Below are 19,870 nucleotides of genomic sequence, written 5' to 3'. Positions count from 1 at the left end.
CAGTATCTCCCATTCAAATGTCGCCTGTTAGTTGTGTAGTGATAAATCTTCCATGCAATGAGGAAAAAAAAAGGAATTTTTTTGAATACAGGAAAAGCACCAAAAGCTTGAACCTAATTCCCACGTTCTTTCCCTTATGAACTTAATTAATCAACAAAACGGGGCAACAACAACAAAAATTTAAGCTTGTTCGGTTATCGTGTAAATGGTTTGAAATCCCCAGAACAAAAAGCAATAGCAACTATTGTTTTGTGACCAAGCAAGTTGAATAATCATTATAACCATGTGACCCACATTTCTCTGTATAAGGCCTACTGTGAATTCTGTCCATAAAGCAGTGAAAAAAAAAGAATTGAAAGCAAACATTCTATTCCCATGAGAAGCTCTTTGGGTTTAGTGTTCACTTTAAATTGCACATTGAAATCTATGCCGGAGTAGACAATAATCTCTGAAACTTTCATCACAAATACTAATCCAGTGCACTTGAAAATACACATTCCCTCAACTCAAGCATAAAAAATATATTCACGAAATAAATTAAATGGATATAAATGATTGACATATCTTCTGTACATCAAACACCGATATGTATGAATTTACAAATATTTTTCTCAAAATCTCACATTCAAATCTCTTGAGTAGACCTGCTTTCAACAAAAATTGGTAATCGAAAAGAAATGTATTATTGTACATGTATCAGAATTTACAATCTTTAAAATTTGTCATCAAATCAGAATTTTTTTAATCTATGCAACACAATGAAATAAAATAACCTGGTGGTTGAAATACCACCCAAAATCTTTGAAAAATTTTGTATTCATAGAGTGTAGCTTTTGAAACTTTATAATTCTATTTGCATTGTGAATATAATTTATGCCGTAATTGGATGAAGCTTTTTGTGATCTGAGCTGTGATTGGATGGTTCTGGATGGACATGCAGCCTGCGTCATAGAAAGCAGCAGAATTTCTTCCATCCACCCTTTTTATGTTCCGCAGCAAGATCATCGGAACTCTTTGGTGTGAAAGTCTCAGTTTTTTTAGAACTCTTTTTGGATTGGCGTGTTGACTTGTTCCTTTTTAAAGGGTCAGTTAATTTGAGAGCACAGAGAAGGGCATTATCAAACACTTCCTTCAAGTTTTTCTGGGTGAGAGCCGAACACTCCATATAAGTTGCTCCTATGCTCTCGGCCATTTGCTGTGCCTCAGCGACTGGCACCGGCTCTTCCTTGTAGTGAGCCAGCTCGATCAACACTTTCACGTCATTTCGCAGATCACACTGTGTGCCGACTAGAACAATTGGAGCTTTGGGACAATGTTTGCGAATTTCTGGCACCCATTTCTCAGCCACATTGTGAAAGGAGGTGGGAGTCACAACACTGAAGCACAGGAGAAACACATCTGTCCCCGGGTAGCACAGTGGTCTCAGGGAGTCAAAATCATCCTGTAATAATAAAAAAAAATTATATGTAAAGGCATCTCTCTTTATATATTCTTATTACACGAAAGAAATGTGTTATTCTGACCGATTTATTTCTCTCAAAATTTCCTTGTGTAAATAGAGCCCACTTCAGTCAAAGGTTTAGAGGAAGGCAAAACACTTTTCCATTGAAATATGAGGCTCAAAGCACAGTGTGAATATTTAAATAAGACATTTAATCTAAACCTTGAATACTCATGCTGAAATAAAGATGAATGAAGAAGTTTTCCCTGACGGATCACAGAGATATTCTGAAGGTTTTGATCACAGCCAGACAGGTGATTACCTCGGAACAAATTGTTGTACAACCATATACCCCCAATAAAACTGTACTGCAATACCCTTAACTAATTTCTGAGATAGGGATCATCTAAAAGCATTAAAGAATTATATAAGGATGTGCGAACGTAAAATTCTGTAGTTGATTTTTAAGAAATCCTTTTTTCTATCTTCTTCTCTCACTTTTATGGCTCTATATTTAGATGTTTTCTCATGATAGAATTGTCACTTCTAAATACGTCAACACATAGACAACATCTATCTATTGCTGTGCACCTTAGCTGACTCATAGACCCAGCACCAGTCCACCTTTAACCTAAAGGTGATCAGTCACCTCGCGACCAGGTGATTTTCTAATAAAAACAATAATGATCATCAAAATCCATCATCTTTATCTACAGAAATTACTAGTGTTATTTTACAAGGACCCCTTTATCTCCCAGAGAATCAATCAGAGGTTCAATAAATGTTTTTGAAAAAATGCCTCCAAATTCCCTAAAATCACCAGTGACGGATTTAAGAGAATTCTTTCATGTAGCGAAGGGGATGTTCAGTGGTTCTCGCCAGAAATAATAGCGATGAATTCCGGGTTGATAATCTTGAAGAAATGTTAATTACACAAAAATTAGGAAGCTTCCAATAAAACTGACCATGTATGTAAATAGAGATAAATCATATTTTATGATCTATACAGAAATAACAGAAATAAACTATAGATGTATCAAAATATTCACTTGTCTAATGTATACATAAAGAAGATTCCTCATTCTGCTATAAATGACATCTTAAATGTCCCCCATGTTTTTGCTATATCCCCATAAACATAGGGCGCAGTTATCAATAAATTTGTCCCCAAATGATTTGATAACCTGAACACACATTTATCATCAAAGCTTTGATTGCAAACACAATCAAAGGTGAATCATGTGATCTCGTAGGTAAAAACCGAGATTGGCGAACCGCGCATGTAAAATTACTGCTTACGTCCACAAAAAGCCATCACCGTATTATGCAATGGTGGAAATGACTGGTCTGAACTTTCTATTTAGAGACCTTATTGTCATAAAATGAATAATTGTCATGTCTGTTAAATGTTTTAGTCATTTTCCTAAAACAGTGTGGCTTTGAGACTGGGCCCTCATACATTAAAATTATTCATAACTTGTGTTTAAGGGCCGGTAAAGAAAACAAGAAACAATCATAGGAGAGATAAACACAAAATTAACAAACATACTTCCTCTTTAATTTATCCTTCGTGACCTCAAAAAAAAGATGATATTTAAACAACTGAGTTATTCTAAATCCTTTTTCATTTGTCATGTATAGCACACCAAGTTCGGGATGATCCATCTTTTTTTTAAAAGGTCAATTAAGCTGTTTCGTTTACAGACAGCGATTAAAACAATTTCCTTAACATTTCACAGATACAATTTACTGTGCAGCACACACAGGTATTGAATTCTTCTAAATACCACAAAACGCAAAAAAACTATGGTAATGACGTGTAAAGGTGAGATGAACACCGATGGAATCTGGAGCCTCTATAATTTGTTACGTGACTACACACAATAACGGGCTGGTACAAATTACTGCAACTGAGAGCTGGGTTACAGGACAAGATGAAAAGAAGACGGGTGACAGCCACTGCACTTCGTGGCAGGCCCCCCACCTAATGACCCCAAATTATCCCCTAGTCTGGCGTGAACCATCCAACTATTTAGATTTGCATGTCCACAGGCTGTTAAAGCTCCCGTTAGTATCCCTCCCAGATAAAATACTCTAAAATTAGAGCCCGGTTTGAAAATTAATCAGAGAAGCATTGGCTCTAACACAGAGGTAGTTTTGTATATTTTTACCTACGTTGAGACCTCTCTGGGCTTATTCTTTTCACCTTAGCCCAGGTGTACAGACTAGAGTTGATGGCAATCGTTTATCCTATGCAGGTCTGAATATTATGTAGATGTGTGCTCCATTTGTCACCTAGCACACATCTGTCTGTATGGGGAGAGCACACAGCGATAAGTGCAGGATTAGGCTGTTTGCTCTTCATTGTGTCCAGGCAGAAGACAATCAGCACAAATATTGACTGACCTTAGACGACCCTTAAAAACCCCTAAAAGTGTCAGCCTTCCTCGGAAGACTTACAAGTGCAAAACATTTGAGACTAAAACAAAAAATATTAAACCCTAAATCAAGCCATGATTCATCTCTCTCTCTCTCTCTCTCTCTCTCTCTCTCTCTCTCTCTCTCTCTCTAACAGAGCCAAAAGAAACAGGCCTTTTGGAATTCTGAATGCTGAATAAACCATCAAAATTCTGATCAGGTAAAACACATTGCTTCGTTACATACCAAGCTTTAATTACCAACATTATTAGCATAAGATACTGAGTCACATCTGACCCTTCCACAAGGAAATAAATCACAACACCTTCCTTCCCAGATAACAGGTACAAGTCTTCTATCTGATCCATGAACAGTACACTGTTCATTAATTTTAATCTTACAAAAGAAGGAAAAAAAAGAATACAATGCAGAACTTCTCAAGATTATATCAATTAGAAACAATTTTCTTTTTGCTTTAAACTATCATTGTACTGCATTTTAAATTTAACAATAATACATTTCTCAAAAGCATAAAATTCAAGGAAGATTCTATGGTCTTTTTGACCAATAAGAATCTTGGTTGTGAAATGTTTTAACTAGGAAGGGAGGAAGTGCTGGAGCATCAAGGGACAATTACGAATATGTCAGTTTATGCAGCAATAAAGTGAGAGCAGACTGTCAGATACAAGATAAAAGTGTGTGTTAGTTCCATGCTTTTATTCCGTGTAATTGTAGGGTATGCTGGTAAATAAACACTTTTATTGCTGCATCGTAGCCAGGGGCATCCATAGCCCTGTCGCCTGGGCTCTCAGCTCAGGTCACCGAAAAGAAAAAGACCCCTCATTAACAAAATCGGACCCTATACGGCCCATTGCTCCGACAAAAAAGCCAGCAATATATACACAAATACCGAAAAGATGCAAAGTAGCTGTAGAGTCTCTGATCATAAAGGTGATGAAAAAAGATTTGAAAAGATTGAAGGAATTAACACGCCCAAATGTTTCGACTTGTTGGGGTGACTCACAGCTATTCAAAACACCATTTGAACTGACCATAAACAAGAGTTTTATAAGAAGGGATTTACAACCCTGGTACTACCATTCCTCAACCATTGTGTATAAAGCCACAAACCACGGTCCATTATCATCTTATTCTTAATGTATTTTAAGATTGGTTATATAGGTACAAATCAAATTAGGTTAATACCATACTTCAAACTGGGTGGGTTCAATCGGCTAAATCGAGCCATGCAGCCATCGAGTTATAGCCAGCAAACCAATTTATCAGTCTAACATGTCTAAGTATAAAATATAATTCTAATACTGTAAAACTTCAGACAATCAGTATAATAAAAGCAAAATATTGCAGTCTGATCTTCATTAAACATTGATTACTGAGAGATAATTACAAATGAAGCCTCTAATTCTTAGCAGCGGAAAAACATGACAACTGATTGACTGAATAAACACTGTAGGCTGTATTCTGATTTACATAGCTACAACAATATAGCTAGATTACAGGGTAGATAGCAAGAGAAAATCTTTGCCGATCTCCAACACTGTTTGACTTTTTCCACTCTGGAGTGACACAAGGCATTATAGGATATATTTACTGTAACAATGTAGATCTTGATCACTAATTCAAATTAAGGGTCCGCATTTGTACATCCCATGGTTTTGATTCTTCATAAGTATGTCATTGACTAAAATGTGAACAAATTCTCTTCTTTGCACAGAAAAAAAACACAAAAGAAAACAAGATTAAAAATGCATTAAAAGTTCAAATTGAAATCATTCTGCATGTCAAAGTGTAGAGTGTACTTCAGGGTTCCGAGTCCTAAAAAGTCTTTAAAAGTTGGTACAAATACTTAGAGGGGTTTATTAAAAGTTTAATCGGACTTACGAAGCCCTTCAGAAGTGTACTTAATCTGATCGTACACGAGTCTGGTGCTACAGATTGGCAATGTACCAGAGCCAAGCCACCCAGCTAGACGTGCACGTGTGCGTTTCTGCATGTACAGCAATCAAGTTCAATAATAGGTATATAATTATACATTGTATTAATATTTAGAGCACTGACTATTTCCCTCTCAGATGTGATACATGTACATGCAAAATTTGCTGACTCCATACATTGCAAAATTCTTGGATTGGAAGTTTGAAAAAACAGTTTCCAGTTCAATTTATTTTTAACCCTGATGGTTTATTGAAATCATTTGAGAGTTGGGGATTGTGATAATCCTACAGTCATGAGTTCTGGGTTGATAGAGGGAATTTGATGTTTTCAAGAAGCCCGCTTCTTCCAATCTAAACACCTGCCTGTTTGCCTTCCTGTGCTGGGGTATCTTTCCTAATCGTGTTTCCGTAGATGAATCACAAACTTTATGTTCTATCATTTGATAAATATTTTTAGCTAGATTTCTTGTGGTATTTATGAGATATAATTGACCTATTTTGAAGTCGGGAGAAAGAATTTTATGATACTGAATCTTGAAAACCACTTCTTGATTCTTGAAGTATTGATGTGATATATACCAGTCGAACACTCATAACGTTTCTGAAGATCAAAACAAGCATGCCAGGTCTAATTGGTCAAATTTAAAAATACACCAAAGGATATTGATAAAATCACTTAACATTACATAATTTAAAATACAATGAAAGTACTGGTCTATTTTTATTTCTATGGAATAAAATTCACAACTAAATACAATGCAGAGAGCAAGGACAAAACTTTTCTGAACAATTTCATTTCAAAAAGCTTTTCAGACAGAGGAAATTAAAAAAATATTAAAGGTGTTTGAATTAAATCGTCTAGACCATTGACAATTTCAAGAGGAATTCTGGGTGATTTTAGGTCATGTACTTGCTGTATGAGTCACCAATAGAACCACTTGGTTGTCCCTTGCAATTCATTATTTTCTCTGTGACCAATTCAAAATTTTAATCCAAATCAAATCATTTTTTCCAATCAAGCAGAAGAATAGAAACTTTAAATAAAGCAAATCTCCAATTTTCTTTTCAAATTGAGGAAATTCCACCAGGTAACCATGGCAGAATGTTTATAAGCTTAAAGAAATAAAAATGCCATTTTCATTTTTCAATTGGGAGAAAAAAAATGTGGGCCAACAAAAGGCCAATGAATTTCACTTGTTAAGTGGAATAAGAATTGGTAATTATATTTCTTTTAAAATTCAGGCTCACAAATCCTGGTCCCTTTTAATTTTCTACACTATCTACAAAAATGTCCAATTAAATATTCATAATTGTACCAGTGCTTCGCAGGTCTAGCGTGCACTTTTGACTTTGGCCCAAGCACCTAGGAGTAAAAACATTCAAATTCCTCCGAATTCCTGCATAAAATATACCAGACCTGGACAAATTTATTGGTCTAGCGTTGTTATATTTCACCTCAGGGCTTCTCTTGCAAGCTACCTGAATTGTACCTAATCAGCTCATTGAATATCCCTCTCTATCTTTCCTTTCTCTCTTTTTTATACATCTGAACTTCTGTAGGGTGTTTTTCTATGCCCTGTATATAGAGATGTACCATTAACATAGGGGGGCTAAAATAGCACTGTCCACTTTAATAGCTGTGAAGATTTAATGAGAGCAGGTAAATATGTGTGACCATTAGTGTTAAAATGCCCATCTTATCAGATTGATTTTGTAAACAAGACTTGTCAATTGCTTCTGTGTCCTTCGGGGCTATCATAGTTCACAGAAACACTTCTCTCAACCATTACAGATTCCAACCTATTCAATTCTTCATGCTTCAAGAATTAACAGAAAACATTTCCCATTTTATCGAATTTTTCTGAAACTATTTTTATATATCACTGTAATAGCTGATATCAATGAATTCATAAAAGAGAAGTAAATGAGAAATTCCGGGGAGGAGAGAGGAAATATCCCTAGGAACAGATAAAGGGGAGATAATTCCTACCTGTCCAGCGGTGTCACACAGCTGTAAATGGACTGGGGTCTGATCCACCTTCACTTCAACTGAAAATAAGAGAAATTCTTCTAAAAATTGTATGCATTATAACAGTACAGCTATTAAAAAAAATCTTATTATTCATTAACACATTATATAATTGATATAATGAAACATATGCTCTACTTTTTTTCTGTCTCTAATTCAATTAACAAGTCTTCTTATATAATTATTTGCAATGTAAAGATGGGTTTATTTAAATTCTCGACCAACATATTTATACATGAATATACAGTTAACGCTGGAAATGTCAGTTCCTATGATTCACTCTCCAGACATGTCGGACTGGATATTTTGGAATACTGGTCAGAGATGTTACGCTTGTAATACACAGGAGTCTGTTGTGTTTAGGGTCCCCTCTTTCCCTTATGATTCATGCCCACAAGATTAACTTTGCGTAAGACCCTCAGGTGGGCTTTCTTAATCAGAGACGTTAATACTTGTTTAATACACCGGGTAGTAAGCCTTACATCACTCAAGCACCTTCAGTGGTGATCGAGGGACTTTTCCTTTTTTCACCTACCATGTATGCATAGAGGTTTGCGACATACTGTGGTGTAATGGATAGCAAAAAGGTCATGCTCTGGTCAATTATGCAATTAAGAGCAAGGCAATAATCGGACTGACAGTCAGAGTGCTGGATGTGTATACTTATTGTTCCCCTGTGGTCATAATAATTTACACCAGATCCATCATCAGTCGAGTCATAAACCTTTATCATATTCATCATTATTTACAAAACACCCTGCATTTGTTAATGTGTTTTTCCCTCGATTTTTACCTTGCAATCACTGATAGTGAGAAATTGAAAAAAAAAAAAGATTACTAGCTAATTTTTTGTCAACCATAAGTTAAAACCCCACATTTAAAAAAAAAAATTGCACATAGATCTACATATTAAAGAGAAGTATAAAAGCTTCAAAAGGTAACGATATTTCGGGAGAGATTTAGTGAAGATTTTTCTGGGGGTTCATTATTTGGCCCATTGAGGCAGCGAAGTATGAACTCAGACTGTTTTTTTATTGTATAGTTCTTCCTTTGAAATCTAACACCCCTCATACAAGTATAAGTATTCATCAAATCTCCCATTCATGTAACAGGTTTTAACATTGAAACGTGTTAAAATCCCTTCACAATTCACACAAATTGTCAACTGAAGAAGAAATTACAACGGGGATATGTTTTTTATTGTCCTCAAAGAGCAGTAATAAATTTTCATATAAATGATTGGATGTGTTTATAAAAACCTACGAAAAACTGCTTTCTCTTTTTATTACATTCACAGTAAATCGTCAATACACATCAAAGTATTTTGTGTTATGTCTTCTATTCTGCCAATTTCTCTCAATGCACTTTTAAAATTTGCCTTTCATCTTTCAAAATATCCCCATTGAAACAATCCATTTCTTAGTTTAATCCCCTAAATCTTCTTCACGTTTCAAAATACAGAAGAAGAAAAAACCTCATTAGCATTTTGAACCTTTACAGTTCTGCAGTGAAGTCTGCGGAAAAGAGTGTTTACACAAGAAAATAGCGCATACATGCAAGATTTCTCAGTCCATGGGCGAGACCTAAGATTGCAGCATTAAAATAATCAATCAAACAATAAAACTTCAAGGTTTAATCAGTTGGCTGAACTATTTTTGATTTTTATGTGAATTTGATGCTCGGGGCATTGTCTTCCGTTTTTCTGCTTAATTAAATCTGTTAACAGTCCTCGCGGTTTATGCATAAAAATAAGGGTCATTGATATTCAAAAGAAATCAGCACCTCTGATCGGCTGACATAGACTACTCAATACCTCCTAATCAGCATGATTAATTAATAATTATTGTCTCTGACATCTGGCTGAGTGAATTATTTGACAAAGCTATAAGAACAAATAGTTTAGTTCCTCCTGTTGAATTTTTCCATAACTCCTAAAACTTTTATGAAAGTGACAGCTGAATAGAAATATTTTTGTCTGCTTTTCACACAGGGGCCTGGTTCAATTGTTTTAAAAACAAAATGTCAACAGTTTACATCTATCCTGATCATTATCTATGAAATACTTTTCAACTACACCTGCCAATCAAAAATGTGTCATAAGGTTTTTAATTTATTAAGTTATGTTAATTGACCTAAATTTTGTCAAGAATGTGAGCTTTTAAAAGCCCTGGACAAGGAAAATTGAAGAACAGGATCTCATATACACATTGTCAAAAAGTTATTATGGCATATCTTATGTATGCCAGGGAGAACATAAATAACCAAATTACAACAGTATTAGTGATATCATATCACTTTACATGTCGCCCCCAATGTCAAATATCAACTCTATGTGTGGATTGTGTATCCAATACCAGGTGATACCAGAAACCCAAGAATTTGGCATATTTCATCAATTTGATACCAGTCCAGAACCAATAATGAAAGCTGTGATAATTTAGGTGGGGTTCAAAAAAATTCCAGAAAGCATATCGTTGCAATTAATTAATCTCTCTCTCCTTACGTCTCCTCTAGCCTCTCTCTCTCTCTCCTTACCTGAGAAGTTGTCAAAGGCAGTGGGGGTGTATTCCGTGGGGTACCCGTTCGTGGTGTAGCTGACCACAAGGCTAGTTTTCCCCACAGCCCCATCCCCCACCAACACGCACTTGACCTTAACGGCTTGCGAGTCTTCAGTACATTGCGTAGGTAAAAGATTAATGGTATGGTCCATCATTGATTGGGGAGGCATGATCACAAATTCAGACTAATAAATCACTGCTGGTAGCACTGTCAACTTCATGCCAACTCCAAACACGAATATACAATTTTTCTTCTCTTCAGAATTTTTCACTTCCTGCAAACTGATTTAGCTGATGCATATTCTTCGAGATAAAATTAATACAGTCAAAATTTTGATTGCGGTCAATACACATCCGCTCTGGAGACCTGCTCGTGTCTGTCTGTTGATTCTCTGTATATCGCGTTATGAATCACCAGCCTGACTCGCTGCGATTGGATGATCTCGTGTGACGTAGGACTTCTGACTAATAATCTCATTCACATTTTCACCTGCCCGATCGCGGTTCACGCTTTGATGTTTACCTTTGGAGACATATTCGAATATTTGCAAATGGGGACAGATTCAAATGCAATGTATTTTTTTAAAATGTGATCAATATTTGCTTGCAATTCAAAGTTTATTAACTTCCAATACCTGGGAATGAAATTATGCATTTGAATATACATCTGCACATGTATACCTGTGTTCGGAAATTACCGGTAACATGCCCCAGTTAAGAGTAGCATGCATTTAAAAAAGTGGAAGAATTAAAACATGTGAATCAATTTAAATGCGCATAAAATTTTAAACCTGATAAAACTTTTATGTTATTTTGATAATAAGCAACATATTCTTTAAATTCTGTATACATGTATTTATGTATATAGCGACACGAATAATAATGCACCCTTTTCCTTTTCAAATACCCCGGTGCTGCCGTTTTTGGTTTTGCTGAATTGATATACATGTACCTGTAAAATATGTGTGCATTTAGAAACCAAAAAGGGGCAAGCAAGTCTTGCAGCATTTTGTTTTATTCAGCTAGTTTTATTTTATGTAAAATCGATTTAAATGAATGAAATTCGAAAACATATTTTTTTTCCAAATAAATAGAATGACTTTCTTATAGAACTTTAAAAAAATAGTCGCGCTGAGATTGATTCGGGCTCTGAAACAATAATTAATGAGGTGCATAATCAAGAGATCAACGTCCGACAATAAACTTACTTTATTCATTAAAACCCCTTACTCTCCAATGCAAAATGATGTAAATGTTGATCCAGTTAGATTATGAAGCCTATAAAAGTTATTTAATTATGGATAAAAAGAAGCATTTTGATTAAAAAAAAGTTAAGTACCGTGTAAATCATACTGATTTCAAAGTAATTATTGATACCGGGTGACATAAAAATTTGGGAACTTTTGTCGATAACCCCCCCCCCCCCACCCCATCCCAAACAATTTTTGAATTAATTTTTTCATCCGACATTGTTCTTTCAATTTCACACCTAAATAAAATACTGAAGATCATTGGATTCACCCACGAATACCTTACATATTAATCCCTGAAACATTTTCTTTCTTCTGCAAAATGGAAAGAAAAGAGCCAATCCAATGAATTGGTCATGAACATTCCCCCTTTCTTAAACAAATAAAATAAAATAAAAGTCGCATATTCTGCTTAGCCTTAGTGGATAATCTTGTTTTTCTTTCCTGTTATAACATCAAGGTTATGCCTATCGTCAACGCATTACGAGTTCAGCAGTGTCGTTTGCAGATTAAGTTTAATCCTTACAATATCTATTATCCGCAATTGTTTTCTGAACGATTTCTACGTAACACTTAAGCCCTAAAAAAACTACCTCCACGAAAGGACAGAATACTCGGATCGAGGAAACAAGAAATCCTCTGTAAATAAACACAATTATGGATAAGAAATTCTAATGCTAACAAAAATTTCGAAAGAACTTGGTAAATGTCTTAATGAATACGAAATCTTTCGGATTAGGAACATTCCATGGCGACTTATCTACGGATAAACGTGAAAAGGCAAATAATGTCTCTGTCACTCGCCGCTTTATTAATAATGCTTGCTGGTGTGGGATTAACACATTTTGTCACTTAATGGCGGGTGATATATCAAATGTTATCTTTTTTGGCGTTGGTCAAGCAAACATCAATAAAAGCCAATTTTATAGTCCAAGCAGTATTCTCGAAATGCCAGCGTGTCATATAAATATTTTATCCGGAATTCTCTATACCTGTATATCTTTTAGGAGTTTTCTTTTATTAATCAGTCTCAATTTTTTATTGATTGATCTTTCTAAAGAATTTCAATTTATGAGACATTAATTAATTCTTACATTTAACACCAAATTAACATATATTTTGACTTCATGTTCGAATAAGTTGGTTGGGAAGGGATGTCTGTTTCATCGGAAGAGATGCGATTTAAATACAGATTATATAGAATTTTATTCTCAATACCAACAGCAAGAAAAAATTCTTCCGTATATATTCCAAGGTTATTTTGATAATGCAAAATATTTTATTTACGAGGCACACAATAAATATTTTTTCCCCTAAAAAATCCATCCTTCATTTTACGCCAATAATAGGGCGTAATACGGATGTAAGGTGATATTTTTCTTTCTTCAAACGTATCGGATGTTGAAAGCAAGAAGACAGTGCACAAGATCAGCCTGAAGATTTTCGGCGTGTGAAACACACTCTGCCCATCCTTATTTGTGGAATTTACCAAATTTTTTCTTAAAAATAATACACGAATAGTATCGGCCAAACTAGGACCTGTTTGTCAACAATGGCTCCTTTCAACAGATTTAAAGTGCATTCTATTTGTATAATCTTCAGACCATTGTTCTATGTATAAAAGATCTGTAGTATCCATTTCATAGGTACATGTTTCCCCTTCCCCCCTAAATATATAAGTACAGACTAGGTTACCCAATAAACAAATGGATTAGAAGAAATCACACGTTAATTAAACTCTGACGATATAACACCTCGTTCTTTGATGATGTCCCCTCCTATAAAAGAACTGCCACACTTATACTGAAAAATGTAAAAACAAAAATTGCACTAAAAACTCACACAAAGAAAAAATCATTATAGCAGAAAGAAGTTCTGTATAATAAAAGACGATTTATTATGGCAAAGTCGAGTACAATACACGCATGTATGTCCCAATACGTCAGGTTGCATCAAATTTTATCATTCATGATCCTCTGAATATACAATTTTCATGCTTTAGTTATATTTAGCAGCTTAATCTTGAATAATCGCACAAGAGATTGTACAAAAGGGGCGGTTAAATATAAACAGTGCTTGTAGATACTACACAGCATCTTTACAAAATAACGTGCTACCATCTATACTAAGGTTCAGCGGTTCCTTTGCGTATATACTCACGCACAAAAAATAAGACCTTGACGTCAGATTTTCGCCACACCCTTATCAAAGGGCCTGTGATCTTTGCTTGAACACATTTTATATAGATTTATCAGAATGCACGTCTATTTATTTCAAAGGATTAGGTTTTGTACAGATTGCAAAATTTGAAACCTTAATGCATGAAAAAGATCCCAAACAATCGATCTGTGATATAAGAGTACCTCAAAGCTATGAACGGGACAAACGGTTTAAATTAAAATCTATATAACATCTCTGTGAAACACAGTCTATAAAATCACTATTTCAGCGTTTTTAGTTATTTTTTTTCATTTGAACTAGGACTTTCCGTGATTCACCCTACCCCTATCATCCGTTTCTTACAGAAAGGACGCTCCTATCTAAAGGGTTATCCATAACACTATTAACTGCATGTAGCTCCCATTACATCTTACAATTTTATAGCTTATATGCAGTTATCCTGATACGGAGCCTAGCTAACCATGTCAGGACCAGAGGTTTAATACATTCTGCTTCTCCTACAGAAAAAAATAAGGACATCCATCATTTCGCCATTGCCTTTTCAGTCCTGTTTATAAGGAGTAGGCCTAACTCAAAAAGGCCTCTAGTTTACACTGAGTTACGCGTCATGTTGTAATAGATTTGAATTAATAACCCCAGAAAATTCAAAATCTAATGCAACATGGCATAAGAATACTGGCCTGGAAACAATTAAACATTAAACAAATCCTGCATAGTTAAAGCTAGAATAAAGAAAAACCCTGATTTAATGTGGAAATTTTGTACATATTTAGTGTCATTTATGTATACAAATACTTCAGTATTCGATTTTCAAGATAGAAAAATTAATGTACAATTCTAAATGAGGTGTTTGTATTGTAGACCGCAGTGTCAAATTAAAAAGCTCAGAGGCTTAAATTGGGGTCAAAATAAAAAGGCACCACAATCAAAAATTATTCTTTCTTACAGTACAAAGAATGCTTTTTAGAACTGAATCATGTGAAGTGTCAAAAAGCTCTCATGACTACAGTTTTAATGCATACAAATATTTATTCAAATTCAATAAAAACCAGTTAGTCATTCCCGTACACGAGTTTCCACATTGCAAAGCAGTATTAAGAAGTCTCATAAAACACTAACGCAATTATGTTATTTTTCAATTAAAAAGTTAAATATAAAATCCTGCACACCGGCTTAAAAATCATTAACTTGGCAAAATAGGACTACAGGCGAGGTATTAGAAAAAGCAAAGCTCAAACGTGGAAATATTTATTTTTAACACTTGGGGGTCAATTAAGAATAATCATAAGGCGCTAACCAATTGAAGCACCGCTGTTCTGGCACGCATTTGAACCATAATTCTCTCGTTGTGAGGGGGGAAGCGGCGCTCAATGGCTGAAATTGTTGTGGTCTGTGTATTAAACACACTAATAAGATAGTGGGATAACGAAGGATCACATTTCACATTAAAGTACACAAAGTCTCCGTGCTACCAGACTGTGAAAAAACAAGACATTTTTTCCTTCCGTCAACGGTATAATGAATTCATAACACGAGTTCGGCGAAATTTCACAAACAGCGCTACATCTCAATTGATGTGATGCATTCTAATATATAAAATTTCAAAACAAATAACAATATTAATTGTCTACAATAGAAATTTGATAGTTTTTATAAAGCGAGGAACACAGAGTAACCTATACTAGCACTTTTAAAACAAGATTTTTAAAAATGGAATAACCATAATTTTTGGCTGTACTTACATTTTAGATTCTTTAAAATCACGAGGCTTAAACAATGGTATGTACTGTATCAAGATGCCTGATAAGTTAAGACTTATATAATGCACTGATATTATAATGCAAAGATGATTTTGTCATCAAGGAAAAAAAGGCATTTTAATTGAGGATGTCGTACACCATATTACATGTAATCTAATGAGTTAGAAGTCAACATAAGTTAGCTTAGCTTTCTATCATTACATATGCTGAAGAGTATATTACAGCTTTAAAATTTCAATCAACATTATGACAACTGTGCATTTTTTTCTGATCCACCCCGACCAGTGAATAAAACTTTCATATTCTAACTATGAAGTCCATATTTGGTAATTCCATTTTCAATCTGCTTTTGTTTTAAAAATCTCCATAGTTAGAGTTATACTCAATCACAGTTATCAAAATTATTTACAGCAAGGGTAAAATATGCTACCTTTAATCAAATTTAATAATAAAGATGGACAAAATAATGGGGTTCACTCAATAAAGTTCAGAATCCAAAAATTGAAAATATTCAATACAATGTAAATATCTAAAAAACAAGAATAGACAACTATGTATACGTTTTTTATCATTGCAGATTAAATGATATATTCTCTGGCGTCATTTCTTTTACACTGTTATAAAAAAAAAAGCTATAACCTGTGTAAATCGTTCAAAGAATAACTCTCATGTCTAGGCTTCATATAATGCACTGTGTACATGCAAAAATCGCAAACATGGCGAAGTATCTTAACAACTGGACTCATTACAATATTCCAAGTCAATGAGTCAAGGTAACCAAATACAATGAGGCATTGTTGGAAGTTATAAAAAGCAATGCTAATGGTTAAAGAAAAATCCTGTGACCACGGGGAGAATTCCTTGGTCTCTACTGAATTAGAATGCTTTAGCAAGAATTCTCACCCATATAAACCAGGGTTATTATACAATTATCCTTAAAGCATGGTTTTTTACTTTCTAAGAGGTCAACCTAGCCTGGCCTTTAATAATTAAAATCTGACTCGCGAAACCTTTGGTCCATTAAAAATCTATGTACAAACGAGCCTTCAATTATCAAAAAATAATATTCCTGTCCTCGTAATAAAATTGGGTGAGAATTTTCCCATGACATTCCCAACAATGTATTCCAAACGACATACACACAACGACGGAATCCCATGTATTCCGCGTCACCAGAAGATTCCCAATTAGCAAAAAATCGCCTCATTTACCAGGAAAACCCCCTCATGGTAACTAAATCGGGGGTATCAAAACATAATAAGCAATGCCTGTTGACGACAAACTTTGCCAGCACACACATTCAGAATGTCATGGCTTTCTCGTTTGTCGTCTAGGTAGAACATCCGGCAAAAGTGCTGGATACTCATTTACTGCTATCCCGCGCTTGACCCTTTTCCCCACATAAGTAAGAGTTGAAAGAGCTTTTAAAAGAAACGGTACTTGGTGGCGATGGATCTTGCGAAGACCCCCACCAGACCTCCGGGGAACCAGCAGGTGCCCGCGAGCAACAAGAGGGGAGGGCAATTTGATGCACAAATATAAGAATTTAATATCGACCTCCGCTTGAATTCGTCACATGGTCGTTCAAATTGTATCGTCTTCTTTATTGACAAAACCGCGAGCAGACGTCAACTCACCACGAGATTCGTACGTAATGACAGAATGAAATAAGAAAATTAAAATTGGTTAGCTGTTTCAATGAAAGATCAATTTTCAGTTTTTAAACAAAATTACAGGTTTAATATATCAATAATACGTCCTGGTAATGGTTGTTATCGACCGACCGAGATCGCTTAGTTAACTATGAATCACCAACACACGGTGTTAAGGACCGCACAAATTCTTACAAGAGACGAGACGGCCAAGAAATGTCGCAGGGGAAATATTGTCGTTTACTGACCGACCTTATACTTCTTTCAATACCTGTTTTGGTTAAATTTTCCTGTTTTTTTTTTTTTAATTTTCCTTTCTGGTTTTTTGGCAGTCTTCAAAAAAAAAAAAGTACGATAGGAAAGCTTCCGCAATATTTGGGTTGAAGGAAGTCGCTCGCGTTCTTTCAGCGTTGCACAATTACTCTTACCTCTATGCATAACAACCAAGACACAAACTGTGTTGCATACCCACCGATATTCATACTGATTATTTGCATGATGTTGGCGAACCCAAAAAATACAACGGTTTTCGTCGAACAATTATATTTGACCAATACATGAATGAATTAATGTTTTAAAACCGAAATGAAAGACCGTGATGTTCATTTATTGAACATCAATTTACTTCATTCATCATATGGAGCAAGTCTTCCTCTAAAATGCCAAAACGGGGTATTCATTTTTACTTATATCAGCGTTGTACAGGAAACAGTGGCATCGACCAACCGGTTTCCACATCATCTAGATTATTTTCGGTCAATAAATAATCTATTTTCTCTTGTGCGGTTGCACAAACAGAAAACAGTTGGTCATTATCAAGCATGCAAGACTCAAGATTTTTGACAAATTTGGATAAGAAATTGTCGCTATTTCAGTTACGTGATTTGGTATTCTTTAACATTGCAAGTGTTTCATCCGGACACCTGTTTCTTTCTCAACAACTTAACAGATCAAGGAAAAGTTTTAAACGACTGACTCGAACCGACTCTATGATTCGTCTTACGAATTATAGCAAAGAGGCATAATAGGGAGGAAATCTTAAAATGTCAGAATTGTGATTTCTTTGCCTCTGTTGCTATTGGCCACTGTTAAACAAATACTACATTTCATTCAAAGTTCTCGACTTTGTCCACAAAATAAGGGAGTATCAAAAAGAAACAATAATATGGCTAGTTTGAAACAGGCATGCGATACGAGGTCCAGTAATTTGGGTACAAGGTCTAGTAAAAGAAGCCGTCTGCACAACTGAAGAAATAGTCTGCAACACCTTGGTAAGCAACGAACAAGAATCAGTCGCCATATCAAAGGAAGAAGTAAATTTATTTTCTTGCGGCGTGGGTTTGCAGCCCGATTATAAATTCATCTGAACTTGAAGGAGCGATAAATTTGGTGGATCGAAAGGGGAAATAAATCAGACGACACCACCTAGCTTCCGGTCCGCGCAGACGACCGGGAAAAATCTCTGGGAGGAGCCACCGGAAATTTGCTTGAAAAAGAAACACGAGCTAGTCAACTTTCTCAACAGAAATACGGAAGGTTCGCTCGCCGTCCAAACATCGGGTAATTCCAGAGAAGTGTAGGTGAGGAGGACATGCACCGATATTTGCTCTGCTATTACAATGAAAACAGATAAACAAATTGACAAAGCGGTTCAACCGATAAAAGTACATTGCACTTGCTGAATGTCCTAGTCTTCCTGGCGTTGCTTCAAGTATCATCGCTATTGTGTGAGGTAACATGAAGACCCGGTGACTTTGTTCGCCGAACTTGATGTAAATATCAACAGACGCTTGTTACCGTGTACAGTTACCGTTTCTCTCGTGACATCTTCATCTAGAGAAATGATTTTTTTCTCTGACTAAGACGACAACCTTTGTTCTAAAATTAGCGGTTAATTATCAAAGTACAATGTCCTCTCGTTTTCACGAAGAATGAGAATTCTGTATCGTTTATAAAATTATTACAAATATTTGCAATGAACACAATGTAATGCGCACAATGTTTTGCCTTTTTTAATTAAAAAAAACTATGACGCAATTCAAGTTGTTATTTGCACATCATCGACTGTTAACCGCCTACAACCCAAAAAACAACACTTTTTAATCGTTTAAAGGTATAAGCAATTTTAAGTCAGACTATGTGAATGAACTGTTGTGGCTAAATGTACATGTACACGGGTAGAATAACCCAAATACGTCAAAACAGGAAATGCAATGATCGCTTGTAAACACTTTGTGAAAGGATCACTCCACTCCCAATCATACATGTACAATATACGAAACTTCCTTGCATGGATATGCTATCAAAGTTAAGATTTTCATCTCAGCTTCACCACCCACTGAATAAGTTTGGAAACATGAACATTTCAAGGTTGTTTAAAGATAAAGATTTCCCCCTTAAACCCCAGGTACAATACGAAAACGTCTTTTATAACTTCCATAAGGATCCATACCGAGATTTATTAATGAATAATATTAACTTTACCTCCCAGAAAGATGGATCTTGTCGAAACCCTACAAGCGCAATACTGTCTTATATCAACTTACTTCAACCAATAGCACATCGTAATTCATTTCTACTTCATCAGGGTCTCCTTCTGAAGAGCTCAATATTAAAAGAGTAGTCG

General features: G+C 35.2%; 1 protein-coding gene across 1 annotated transcript; it reads right to left on the bottom strand.

The window, feature by feature from the left end:
* Positions 1–548: 548 nt before the first annotated feature.
* On the bottom strand, positions 549–10,778 carry LOC105335424 (cdc42 homolog). The gene is made up of 3 exons (XM_011439272.4): positions 10,379–10,778; positions 7,805–7,863; positions 549–1,441 (listed from the first exon to the last, which is right to left on the bottom strand). Exons 1-3 carry the CDS (start codon positions 10,569–10,571, stop codon positions 947–949), a joined length of 747 nt encoding a protein of 248 aa, XP_011437574.3. The 5' UTR covers positions 10,572–10,778; the 3' UTR covers positions 549–946.
* Positions 10,779–19,870: the final 9,092 nt, after the last annotated feature.

Source organism: Magallana gigas, chromosome 6 (genome assembly GCF_963853765.1).
Source record: "Magallana gigas chromosome 6, xbMagGiga1.1, whole genome shotgun sequence".
Lineage (NCBI taxonomy): Eukaryota > Metazoa > Mollusca > Bivalvia > Ostreida > Ostreidae > Magallana > Magallana gigas.
This window is presented reverse-complemented; position numbering and strand designations above follow the sequence as displayed.